This window comes from Argiope bruennichi, chromosome 2, assembly GCF_947563725.1.
Source record: "Argiope bruennichi chromosome 2, qqArgBrue1.1, whole genome shotgun sequence".
Classification (NCBI taxonomy): domain Eukaryota; kingdom Metazoa; phylum Arthropoda; class Arachnida; order Araneae; family Araneidae; genus Argiope; species Argiope bruennichi.
The window spans coordinates 75,367,640-75,381,978 of record NC_079152.1 but is presented as its reverse complement, the minus strand read 5'-3'; the positions used below and the strand labels follow the sequence as shown (position 1 = coordinate 75,381,978).

General features: G+C 29.4%; 1 protein-coding gene across 1 annotated transcript in view; it reads left to right on the top strand.

Annotated features, from left to right (window-relative positions):
* Positions 1–5,346, top strand: part of LOC129960885 (E3 SUMO-protein ligase PIAS3-like) — a 70,614-nt gene extending 65,268 nt beyond the window's left edge. The window contains exons 10-11 of the mRNA XM_056074598.1: positions 3,810–3,879; positions 5,248–5,346. Of these exons, the coding sequence (XP_055930573.1) occupies positions 3,810–3,879; positions 5,248–5,307 (130 nt within the window). The 3' untranslated portion in view covers positions 5,308–5,346. The remainder of the gene's footprint in view (positions 1–3,809; positions 3,880–5,247) is intronic.
* Positions 5,347–14,339: the final 8,993 nt, after the last annotated feature.

Here is a 14,339-nt window from a genome sequence, read left to right as displayed (position 1 = left end):
CATAGGCTGAAATAAGGTGTGTGCGTGCGTGTGTGCATGTGTGCATGCGTGCACGCTTTTTTAATAACTATACAATTAAAGGGAAAAATGTCTCTTTTACTAAAAAGTGTAATTTCAAAAAAAAAAAAAAAAAAAAAAAAAAAATTAGAAATTGATCTTTTTTTTTTTTTTTTTTCCCCAATGAAATATTTTAATGACAAACAAACCGAAATTTTAAACAAAAAATTAAGGATAATTGATAAGAAATGAAAATTCTTTATTGTAAGATCATTTACCTACATTTACTTAAATCTTTATTAAAGAAAATAAGGATTACACGAAAAATAAACGAGAAAATTTAATTTGAAATCAAATTTTTAATTAAAATTAAATTTTGATTAAGGCAATGCGTAATTTCAATTTCGTTAGTAAAATTTTACTTTAATTTATTTGTAATTAATTTTTTTTCTTTATTAATTATTTAATTATGTTTAAATCCGTTAATCACTTCAGATATTTCAGCACTGAAATAAATATTCTAAATGGCTTACACTCTAGAGGTTCGCTACAGAATCATACCTGCTAATATTTTTCTTTTCTTTTGGACTACAAAAATATTTAAAATCTAATTTCTAAAGCAGAAAAATCAAATAACTCATAGAAAACCTTGATTGCTCTCGGTGAGGAACATAAAGAAACCCTTGTTATATTTGAAAGAAGAATTTTAAAAAGCATAGTTGGTAGAATTTGTTAATTATTGGAAAGGAAGAACTAACTGGGAAATGTACAAATGATTGAAAAGGCAGAACACTTAATAAGATTTGTTGACAATCGAGCCATTAACGAGATCTTTTTGGCTATACAATTTGGTACCCGAAAAAGAGGAAGACCAAAATTTAGGTGCACTGACTACCCGGAAAAAAACTTGAAAATTATTAAGGTGACAATTTGAAAAGCATCAGCCAAGAAAAGGACGGCATGAAGTGGAATTCTGAGTAAGGCCAGGGCCCATTCAGGACTATCGCATTAGTGACGAATTATTAAATTACAGTATACTCCCGAGTATCCGGATTACGACTATCCAGTTTATCTGGCCTAGTTTTCTTTTTCGTAATTAAATGAGGAAAGCAAGGCGTCTATTATAATTAAGGACTTTTTCAAAACCTAAAAACTGTAAGTTTTGATTCTTATCTTAGAGTTACCTTTTCTTATCGGTGTAATCATTTATCAGTGAAAAATAAGATCAGTTTGAACCAATTTTGGTAAGAATTAGGCCTACGATTTACGTTAATGTTTTGTTTATATTTCCTGCATTTAATTTAGGCATTAAAGAATTTATGTTAAAATGTGAACAGTTTATATGCTTTAACTTATTTTTTCTCTAATTCTTGAAGCTTGCAGTGTAGTATATAAATACCAGTACAGAGTACCAGTATATATAAATTACCAGTACAGAGCTTTCTGTTTTAACCCTTTCTAGGGTCGTGGGAAGTATGCTTCCCACCAAATTTATCACTCTTTGTATGAATTTATGTAGGTTGGCGTAAGTTCTGACAAATTTTTTTAGAAAGACAGAGAACTTAAATGCTTTAGTTCTTTATTTTACACAAAATGATGTGTTTTGATTTTATACTTAATTATTAATGAACCAAATTAATTAATTAATCAAATTAAATTTATCCAATAAGCTAAATGAATCCCTTTTCTTATTCTAATTTCAAGCCTAAAATATTTTAACATAATATGACTAGAAAAAAATGGCCCTTCAAAGGTTAACTCGACACGTTACGGCAACTGCTTCTATGATTCAACGGGTCGCAGCCGCATTCACATTCTACGTAGCCTAAGGCTTAGAACTCAATAAGAAGTGAGAAAATATGTGTTATAGCAGTGAGTTTTGCTATAAAAACTTTATCTACTGGTATTGGTGGTCAAAGAAATGAATTCATACTACTCTGGCCTATCTGGCTTTAGTTTTATCCGGCCAGTCCTTCCGCCACATTAAGCCAGATGCTTGGGAGTTTGATATATTCAAAATACTTATTTAATAGACAATGTTTAAGTTATGCTGAAATGTACCCTTTCTGAAAGTAGCATTATAAATTTGTAGGACTTCCCATAGTTACAATGCACAAATTGCCTTTGTTTTCAAGACAATCGTAGGATGAGTATCTCGAAGGATAAGATAATACAAAATTTACTGGTCTAGAAGTTCTACGGAAATTATTTTTGAATGTTCGTCGATATTGCGTTTAAATAAAATAATTGAGAAAAATAAATAACTTGCTTAACCCTTCTTTGCATGATCTTTTTCTTTTTTTTAGGAAATAAATCAAAGTGATATAATTCCTGGGCTAGATTAAAGTAAAAATGTTTTTAAAAAATCTAGTATAAATATATAATATAAAATAATTAAAAAACAGTGTGATGGAAACATCCATCATCTTGCAAATTTATATGTTAGTACAAAATCTTCAGCGTCCCTCTCTTCTAAATTTTTCCACTCATTATCGCTTTCATTAGCAAAAAAATCTCAGATTAGTTATAAAAAAATATTCGAGAAATCGCACGTTTCTTCTTACCATAACAAGTTCAAACCCGCTGTAATGACTGTGACATTTGATTTTTTTTTACAGCTATGTTCCTTATTAAATAATAGTCGCGAAAAAAAGTTGCAATCAACAACCAATTTGCAGTACACCTATTTTGAGTACAATTTTTTTGTTCATTAAATGTTATGATGGAAATTTCCATTATCATGCAATGAAGGGTTAAATAAAATAACTGATACCTTTTGAATATAACATAAAGAAGAATCTGGAACTGCGTTTATAGCTTTTAAGTTTTCAAAATACAAATTTCCCTCTTTTTATGTTAATGCTGTTCAGGAAAAGTGAAAATTTGTGCTAATTGTTGAATTAAAGCATTTTTATCTTTGATTTAAAATGGAAGTGCTTTTAAATAGTGTTAAAATATTATTCATTTAAAAGCCATGAATACATTGAATTTATCACTTATATGTTTTACCGAAATGACGAAAAAAAAAATTCCAAGTTGCAATAAGCAAAAGGATTCAATATTTAAAAGTATCTTTTCTGAAAATTTGCATATTTTTTTCATGCAATAATTTCAAGTCCACCAGCCTTTCGTCAGCGTTCCAAAAAATGAAATGGTATTGATAAAGCATTATTTATTTCGAAATAAAGCCCTAACATTTCATTAGTGTTTTTATAATATACTAGAAGTACATGCGCAGCTTTGTCCGTGGAATTACATCCAAGAGGGAAAATTAGCTTACCTAAGTGTGCACATTCTTTCTCTGATATTCCACAACAAACTCAGCATTTTGGCATTTTGTGTGCTCCGGCCAAGGTTGGATTTTCTCTTTTGGGGCATAATGAGTTTTGAATCCCTGTTTAAAATCAGACGTAAATAAAGAAATGTATTCCATATGCGTACCGCAGCTCTTGCTATTTGTGTATGCGCAGTTTGAGGTTTTTGCACATGCGCGGATATGTGCAAAACACAGGTGATGCTGTTTTACGCATGCGCGAATCGTAGTAGGAAAATAATTAAAATAGCAATTATAAAACTACTTTTTTTTTAAAATTTCAATATGACTTCAATGTACTTAGACCTTCCCTTTTAATGCCCTACAAAATGGTAGAAATGTCTCCAATATCAGTTAAGTATTTCTCGAGTTTTTCTTCTTCAAACATACAGATGCTTTCAGGAGACTTCATTTTATACTACATATGTATAGATAAATGTATTACATTATTTGTAACTTTTTATGTTATTCATTCATTTTTTTTCTCTTTTTCATTTAGAGACTTAAAGAAGTACCTCGATGAAGGAAAGACTACACTTGTATTTCATAAACCCAGAATTGTCAAGGAAGTAAGCCTAATTTTAATTTATCATAACTAAATTTGGTTTTTATATAGATACACTATTCTTGTAACAGAATATCTTGAAATGTTTTCACCTTAACTCTACATTTCGAAAATCAACGTAACAAAATTTAAAAAACAGATATTGCATTGAATTGCTTATTGTTGACTTTACAGTTTATGGTAAGGGATGTCTTCAATTAAATATAAACTAAAATAGTTGCTTACAAAATAAGGTAAAATAAATTATGTGAATTTGTTAAAACTTTAAACAACCTAATGTGGATTTGATACAATGAATCATTTTGTCAAAAATGGATAATTTAAATCCAATATCTAAAAGTAAAGCATAAGTGTATTTAAATAGCTCCTTTTAGTTCATGCGACATATAAATTATCTCAATATAAATGTAAGTTATTGTGGCTATGTATGTATGTTCCACGGCTTTTTCTAAATAACTGTGCTGAATTCAAACAAAACTTTCACATTTATTATTTAAGACACGGGAAAGAATTCTTGTCAATACTGTCTATAGTGAGTTATTTTTTTTCAAAGTAAAAAATTAATTACATCAGTTAATTAGAAAATGATAAATATTTTGTCTTCTTTACAACTTGGACTTCTTTTACTATTTATTTTTTAAAATTTCTCTTTTGTGTATTAGATATTTTGATAATGTCTCTAATAGTCTAAAAGTAGTGACTTGACTGTTTTAAAGTTAAGCTTAATTCAATATATCATACAAAGACAATCTTTCTTTTACTTTTACAATTGTAAAGCTAATATAGCACATATCAATGGCAAAAATTAGTTATCGGCGGTTTTTAAAAATCGTTTGTTTCAATCGATATTCTCATTTTAATTCAAAGCAGACGATAAATATATTTGTATATTATAATATTTTATATAGAAGTAATTTTTAGGCTAAAAATATTATATGAGAGAATTTAAAACCCTAGAAACACCTAGTATATAAAACAAATTCTAAATCAATATAATTTTAACTGCTTGTTTTACTAGCATTCGCCTGTTTTTGTGAACAATTGTGAACATATTGTTCAATTTAAGAAATTAAATTTGCAGATTTACTTAAGTCTAATACAGGACTAATTTTCTTATATTTTATATAGAAATATGACAAAAAATGAATATAAATATCCCCTTCACAAAAATTACTGCAAATTTTGATGTACACATTTGGGATCAGTTGCTGGAGAATTCAACTGAGAATCAGTTGCTTGCAGATATTGTAACTTGTAACTAAGCAAATAGCAACCGGGATCACTTTTTCTTTCATTTTAACTACTAATGAAACAAAAAAAAAAAAGCTTTTATTTTGATACCTAATATTTGTATTTTTTTCATATTTTTCAGCTGTTTGATTCAAATAATGAGGAAATTACCTGTGAAAAAGAAGTGATTGTGATTGATTGATCTGTTTTCTATGTTTAATAAAATTATTTCTTAAATGTGAATTATTTTTCATCTCTGTTTATATCATTCATCATTTATTTTGTGGTAGTAAAAGCACAGAAAAGTATAATTTCCATTAACCTGATTGAAATAATAACCTGCATTCTTTTAACAATCAAGTGACTGAATTGAAAAGTATGGTGATTACTTATGTTATATTGCAGTATAATTTTGTACATTAGCATATAAATTTGAATTATTTGTAACTAATTAATCGCAAATAACTAAATACTAAATTGTAACTAATTACTAATCGCAAGCGTAATTAATCATTAACAATGTAATAAAATATTGTATGCATTTTAATATAAAAAGGTATACGCAAATGTTTATCCCATTGTTCGCTCAATCACAATTTATTATTGATTACAATTTGTAAATTCAATAAAAAAACTGTTGTAAATTTAATCAGAAAATCCTGGAATTGAATTTCTTAATTGAGGAATTAGTAAGTGAATTACAAACATTAAGAAATTTTATTTCATATCCAACGGAAACATAAAATAATAGTATTAAAACATTTTTCTCGAAACGTAATTTTTCTTTAAATTCACAAGGTTTGCTCGCATTAAAAATCGTATTTCTTAAATATAAATTTTTATAAATTACTTGATTGACGCACCTTCAACTTAAATTTAATTTAAATCCGTAATTTTAGATCAGTAATATTGTAACGCCCTTGGTGCAAAGTAAAATTAAAAGTAATTGACAATTCCGTTCAGAAGATATTTTTTTCTAAGTTTATTTGAGAATAGTTTTAATAACAAGTGCCCTGAGTATATTCTAAGAAATGCCTACGGTATTCTTCCATTTTAATTATGGAAATGCTTACATTATTTTATAATTAGTGTTTGTAGCGAAAATTCTTTCCAATCGCAGAACTGTAATGAATCGCCAAATAGGATAACCGAACTCTGCTTTTGGCGACTTGGCGAACATTGACTTGCAACCCTTCACAACGGAAAAAGAATTTTTTCAAGATATCTTCAGTCGGTATGTGCATGCGGTAACATAATGTTTACTTTCTGGTTGTAATTGTTTTATAGTATTGGTTCATTAAAATTTATTTCAAATATTACTTGACTAATTCTTATATGTTAGATATATTCTTCAAATTTCTGATAAATATAGCAGTGTCAATTTAGAAATCAGATATTGAAATTCTTTCTTTCAGTATTTTTTTTTTTTTTTTTTACCCTACAGCTGTGAAAATGGGAATGCATCTTCATCTCAATGGAAAATGTAAACTACAATTTTAATGATAGATAGAATTAATCATTTTTATGTGTTGTGCTTAAATTTTTTTTAATATCAATTTACAAAAGCAGAGGTGATTTATTTTAAATGAATAAAAATATCTATTTATAAATTCCTAATTGTATATGTTGCGAATTCCGTGTGTTAGAAGTCTGTCTATTTTCTGCTACATCTACAATTTTCACCGGTTAGTATTTTTTTATACTTTGAAGATGAATAGTGTCATGAAATTATTTTGGGCAACATTTAACATTAACTCACTTTATTTTAAAAATATTTGAATTTATTTGAAAATTTGAAAAAGTGGTAATCAGAGGAGTAAAACATCTATGGATATATAAAATATTATTCTCATTGCATTTTTTTTTGTACTGTAGATAAAATATATTTATAAATTAGATAATGTTAGTTTACCTATTTTAAAGCAGAAGATATAGCAGTTTTCTGCTTTATCTTTTAAAAACTCATTTGCGTATTGAAATAACTTTGAATAATGTACAACAGTCATTGGAGCATAAGTTTTATATTTTTTGAAGAAATAATTTCTTATAGACTGGATCAATATAATATTAAAATGCCTTCCCAAAATATCCCTAATATTTGAAAACAATAGGGAAGCGTTGAGAGAATCAGAAAATGTGAATAAGAATAAGATAATTGAAAGTGTGTCAGCAATCATATTCCTAAGGAAGCTATGAAAATGTCAACGGATTTGACGATGCAATATTGAAAAGCTTCTGGAATCGCCAAGAATATTGCTACAAGCATCATGAATATTTGTTTGCAGCGTATTAGTAGTAGATATTGATGATGTGTCCGAGTTATCACGGAAAGGGGGTGCAGTAGCTTCTGAGGGTAAAGACCCCTGAGCAAAGCTCATATGAAGATGAAACTCACACACTCGCTTGCACAACCCCTTTTTACAGGAGGGCACATCCATACACCTCACAGATAGTACACAGATGAAGAACAACCATGCCCGAAACGGGATGCCCAGATCACGGGGAAGATGCGCTACCCCTATGACAGGACGCCGGCAGTCGTAGATAATGAAATGAACGATTGAAAATTCTAGTAAATAAGTTCTAAAGGGCATTTTGCTCAATTTTAGTTATATTAACGTCCCGTTTTAAAGTAACACTAAGGATATTTTGCGACGAGCCTCGTCATTTTGAGCGGCGGCCAGATGACGAGGACGAACCTGAGTTGGTACACTCTCTCCAAACTTCCATACCACACCAGCGGGAAGACGTTTGGTCCCGACGGATTTAACATGCACCAGACCCGCTTACACGATGGTTTTGCGGAGGAATCGTGTCTCGAACCTGAAACCCTCCGGTTTCGAAGCCGAGACCTTATCACCAAACCACCGCAGCCCACCGATTTCTGATGAAGTAGGGAAGATACATTTTAGGTTCATAAAATCGGTCATGGATTGTATATTTATCAAAGTTATGAGATACTACTGAGAATAAAAAAGATTTAAAATATTTATATTAAATGTCAACATTGGACTAAATTCATTTTCCGTTATCATTCCGTTTCTTCCGTTATCATTCCGTTTTCTTCCGTTATCATTACGTATTTATTTTCCGTTTTCCTTTATGTTTAATACACTACTTGTTGACTCTACCATCTTTTCGAAATTGTACTTCTGGAATCGAGAGTGGGTATGGGGAGGTAAAGGTTTTCCCTGAAAAATGATGCCGACATGAAAATATTTTGAAAGTCTTTATCCAACCATTTCAGATGTATTAAGTTAATTTTTTTTAAATGACTGTTACGTTTTGGTAAAAATTCATTTCCAAACGAAATTCCAAAGCTAATTTTATAATTTTAATCTTCATTCTTTCAAATTTATATCTTTTTCACTATCACGTTAGTCAACTAAAAACTTTTTGCTTATTTCAAGAGCTAATATGATTATATATCAGTTATAAAAGCTGAGACAATTCTTGAATCCACATTACCATGTAAATGGTCACTCGAGTGCTTGGACATAAAATTAAGCCAAAGTCATAGATTCCAAAGGACAGAGACCTCGAAGATTACTAAAGACCAAAGGCTGTTGGGCTCTATCTCAATCTGGAAAGAAATTTCCCGGTACCCTTAAACGGGAGAAATAAACACGGGGTCCAGATCCCGATCTCTTGCTGTTTACGACCATTAACGACCTGCAATGGGCAGCGGTCCACCTTTCATCAGCGTTTTCCACCCTTGATCCAGGGATCAACTCTGACCGGAGAATTAGGGATTAGGCAGCCACCCATAACACGACCCTAGGCCTTCTTACTTTTTTGTCACTTTCGCAATTGAGGGCCTTAATTTGCAGTTGTGGGACATTTCCTAGACAACCTTACCGCTTTTGTTAGCGGTCAAGAAGGGCCGTTAGCGTTAAGGATTCTTGTGAGGCTAAACCGATCAGAGCAGCCATTTTTGTCCACTTCAATAACTATTTTTTAAAAATATGATAATGTTCATAAGCTGCCGCATTATTTGTCAGTGGTGACAGGCATGATGATAAAATCCTCCCAAACACTCTAAAAGACAAGCCGTTGGGAGCCGAGCTACTAAATTTGGCATGTAGATAATAAAAAATTATCTACATGCCAAATTTAATAAGTAAGAAATGTAATGAGTAGAAAATAGTAGATGCTCATACTTAAATTAGAAGGTGTTTAATCTAACTTCTTTTTAATTACGTATAAGTGTTTTTAACTAGATATTTTTAATTAAAAATTTATCGAAAGTTTAATGTTTTCTTAAATAACTTCTGAACACATACTATCGCATAAAAAAGCATTTTCAATCATTTGAAGGTATCCGACTAGGTTCGGAAGGAATTTCTCAAAAAACCAAATATTTTAATGTTTTTTTTTATTAATATATGGATAAAATGATGAATGAAAGTGAAAATATTTAAATAATGCGTAGCTTTTAAAGAAAAGGGCATATTTTGATGTAAATTTTAGTATTTATTTACAAAAACTAGGATCGTTCTAGAGAAAAAAAATTGTTACAGTTTTTCATTTTTCTTTGTAACATTTCATGTATAACATATCTTACATTATTATCCAAGAATTATATTCAAAAATAAAATTTTTGTGTGTAATATATGAAATTATCTATGAAATTTTGGAAGTTTTTATCAACAATATTTACATTTTACAATCATAGATCCACTTCTAGAGCCTTTAACATCAAATTGGTCATTCATTACACTATGCATAACATACTGAGCACTAATTATAAACCTCATTTAGATATCTTGATTATTTTTTGATATATGACGATATTCGTACATTGGAACTATGAAAAAAACTCGTTCTTCAGAAAAGGCATTTAAAGTTTTTAAATGCTTACAAATGTGTATCGCTTAGATGTCAATAGATTGTTATAACTTGGCTTCTAATTCATATAAAGACAAAATAAAGATGAAAACAGAAACGTACTTATTTTTTAACTGCAAGAAAATATGATTAAATAAATAAAAATGCGAATTTTCATACAAATTCATGTTTTTAACCTAGTCCGATACCTTAAAAGATAAAACTTTTTAGTGATGCTGATTTCTGTTATATTTTTCTACAGTTTTAATATTTTTTTTAAAATTTTAAGTATATTTTATAGCAATGCTTTTCATTGCTTTAATAACCGTACCCATACTTATGCTTATTGGAACGGTATTAAATGTATTTTTCGGTCCACTTTATTACTTCTAGTAAATTCTAAAAATAAAATCAATATCGATGAATTAAGCCTAAAACATTAACTAAGCCTAAATTTATATCGATGATTCAGAATATAATTTCGAATCTGCTTTAAATATTTTTAGAATCTGATATACCTATTTTAGATTTTATATGTGTTATCTTCAGTATGATAGAATTTAGGAAAGATAATAATCGTTTTGATCAGTCGAAAAAAAATATATTAATTTAACTTAATATTTACAAACTCCACATTAGTATTTGTAGACAGATGCCACATTTTTTTAAAATTGAAAATATCGTGCATCTCATTACAGTCATTTCTTTTTTTTATTTGCATAAAAATGTTTCTGAAATTCGTTTATGAATTTTGCATGGTTGCAAATAATTGGTTTTTGATACAAATTTGGAGCTAAATGACAGGACCTAAATAAATTTGTTCTCAAATCGAGTGATGTATATAACATGTATCATCATAGTCATTTTGTATAGATAAAAACAACACATGTAATAAAATTAAAATATCGTGCATCTCATTACAGTCATTTCTTTTTTTTATTTGCATAAAAATGTTTCTGAAATTCGTCGATGAATTTTGCATGGTTGCAAATAATTGGTTTCTGATACAAATTTGGAACTAAATGACAGGACTTAAATAAATTTGTTCTCAAATCGAGTGATGTATATAACATGTATCATCACAGTCATTTTGTATAGATAAAAACAACACATGTAATAAAATAAAGAAATAAAAAGAGGGTTATTTAATTTATTTACTCTACCGTTATTCACATATTATCTCTTATTATGAATCAGTTATTGGATTCTCAACCAACTAGAGTTTTCTAATACACAAGTTCCGTTTTGAATTGAGGAAAAATATTGTCTTTCTCAACAAATTTGTCTGTGTATGAATGAAATGTTCTTGATAAATTCCAGAAAGATTACTTTCCAATTAAATGAGTTTTTTTCCGAAAAAACACAATATTTCAGATAAAAGACTTGATAACCTAATAGTTCAACTTTTGAATGCCATCATCTAAATACTAAAAAAGCCTTAGGCTTTAAAATCTGATAAAAACTAATTTTTTAAACAAATGGTCCTATGAGGTGTATACCAATGTGCTATGGTAAACAGAGCGTAAAGATTAACAAATTCTAAAGCTCCAACCCTTTATTTTACTACTAAAAGAAAAATGGTACAGCCTGTAAATATTTAGAATGAGGAAATATTAAATAAATAACTTTTACAAATATATACCAGAATACCTGTATACCTATATGGAAAATATAATAAAAATTAATAAAATGAAATTATCTAAATAAAAATAAGAACAATTTATCAGAAAATGTCAAGATAAGTTTTAAAAGAATCATTAAATAATCCAAATATATACACATAAACACGAGTTGTCGAAAAAATCTTTTCATTTCATTATTTTTAAGATTTTTATTAACAGCTTTCAAGCTATATCTTTTAGAAAGTGGTATCAAAAATGGCGTCAAGCACAGATCCAGATTTCAAGGGATTTTATTCGAAGTCTTGAGTACCAGCTTGGTGTCCTAACGATTCCCAGTTGCCTAGTTGCGAGCCACTCGAATTTTGATGGCCCTCTTTTGCGATCCTAAAACGACTCGAGTTTCCTAGGATGGCATTCGAGAAGTCCTAAGCCAAATTTGCCATCTTGAACTAACTTTTGAGACATCAAACAGTAGTTTATAGAAGTATGAAACAAACGATGTCATTTCTTGGCTATGTGAGTTTAAAGAACAAAAGAAAAAGAACTAATTAGTTTTTTAGGTAAGTAATATCCGCAAATCGGGGTATTTCGAATTACTTTATTTTCTTTGATTTATCAGCTAAAAGTAATAATTAAAAAAAATAACAAAAATTATATTGAGCATTTTTGGAAGGAAAGTAGAATTAGGTAATAACAGAAATTCCAGTTTTAAAAAAAACTGTAACAATATCCCTTCAATAAAGTTCTTCAACATGCTGTAATTATTAATATAATTATTGAAGATTTTTCCAAATATTTGTTTGAGAAATCATCAGTACCACCAGATCATCATACCAAAAAGTTGTCGAATTCTTGAAAATATGAAACAGATTCTACAATGCAATGTTGTGAAGATAGATTATATGTACTTTTTCATGCTTCTCTTCTTTATATTTAAAATAAGTAACAAAAACAAACAGCCTTTTCCCCAATGTAAATCACAGATTCTATTTCGCCGATTTCCATCTTTTATGAAAGCTCATAACCTCTAGGTACACCATCAGTAGTCATTTGCCTCTCACCATCCTCTTTGAGAAATTTCAAAAACTCTATTTCACTATAAATTCTATAGGGAAAAAAATCTTTAACAAAGTTACTGAGTCACAATTTCATCGATTTTGTCAATTCATATATAAACTTATGACCTTTAGATACATCATTAATGGTCACCATCTCCCATAATTTTTGAGAGATATCGTTAAATAAAACTTTGACAGAGGTTGTAACAGCTGGACTGATTTCGCCATTTTACGGGCATACCTGATAATATATGTTTATTATGTAAGAATAATTTAAAATAATACTGCTTTTTATTATAATTAGATGCAAAGCATTGAAGGCCCTTGACATAATTAAATTAATACCAACCAATCAATATGAATGAAAATGTGGGCAACTTTTGTTACAGTTTCTCTTATTTACTGGAAGAAAAAAAATAATTGAAAAGCTTAATTTATTTCTTTATTTTGCGCATTTGAACCCATCTCACCATTTAATGTCACCATGTTTCAGTGTGTTTATTTGTTCCTGCCTGTTAGAATACATTACCATAGCAAGTATAATAAGAAATGAAGAATTGGAAATCTGTCTCACTTTCTATGTAGCAGTCTTAACTAGTTGCCCAAAATATACATAAATCATACTTTTAGAGTTACACTTCTGGATATTTTTAACAACAAGCACTACATTAATTCTAAAAGAACTCTGCCTCCAGACGTCAGACTATCTTCATCGCCTAGAAATAATTAGCCGGCTTTCATAAATTCCCCAGAAGGGTTCGTTATCAAGACGTCACCGTTTAATTCGGTTAGGACGATCCCGATGCGCGCAGAGTCACTTAAAAATACGGCATTTTAATTTCCGGAGCCCTCATTTCGCTAATGGGAAGCGCAAGGCTCAAGATGCACTGCCCCACTTCCGCATGAACAACAGCTCTCATTAGATGGCTTGCTTGGCGCTCTGAGCGGCTGACAGGCTAATTGGTTGAGGCAGCTGTTTGTGCAAAATCTGATTAGATTTGTCGCCAAATTAAATGAGCAGGAGGTTAAAACGTAGCAGCGATGTCTTCGGATTCTTTAGGGGATCTCTTTGGAGGAACGTATACTTATTACGTTGCAATTGTTCGGATACAATGGTAGTCGCGTTCGCAGTCTTTTGAACAGATTTTTTCTTTGGTTCAACTTAATTTTGGCATTTTATTCAGAGTTGACTGCGATGCCATTCAAAAAAGAAAAAAAAAAATCTAAAAACTACATATTAAAGGTAAAAATGTTTTGAGGTGTATTTTCATAATTATTACATAATTGATTTGCCTGTGCTAATTATCATTTCACATTTATCAACTGATTTGCCTGTATGCGACCAAATTATCATATTTTGGAACTTTTAAATTAGATTTAAGTCATACATATACATCACAATTCAATATAAAAAAATAAAGAGAAATCTATGAATGAAGCTTAGATAAATTAATACTGAAAGTGTCATCTTATTGAATAGTAAAGAAAATAAAACCAATTAAGTGGTTAAAAATATCAACACAAAATCTGTAGAATTTTTTAATGGTTATAAGGATTAAAATGGATGACAAATAGGACTAAATATTTTTTGAGATTATTGTTATTTATGTGCATTGCTGAAATATTAACCCCTTCCCTTACAATCATGCATCGATTGTGCATCGAATTTCTAAATTTTTAGAATTTAAATCTGATATTAGATGAGAGCATTAAATAATTTAACCCTT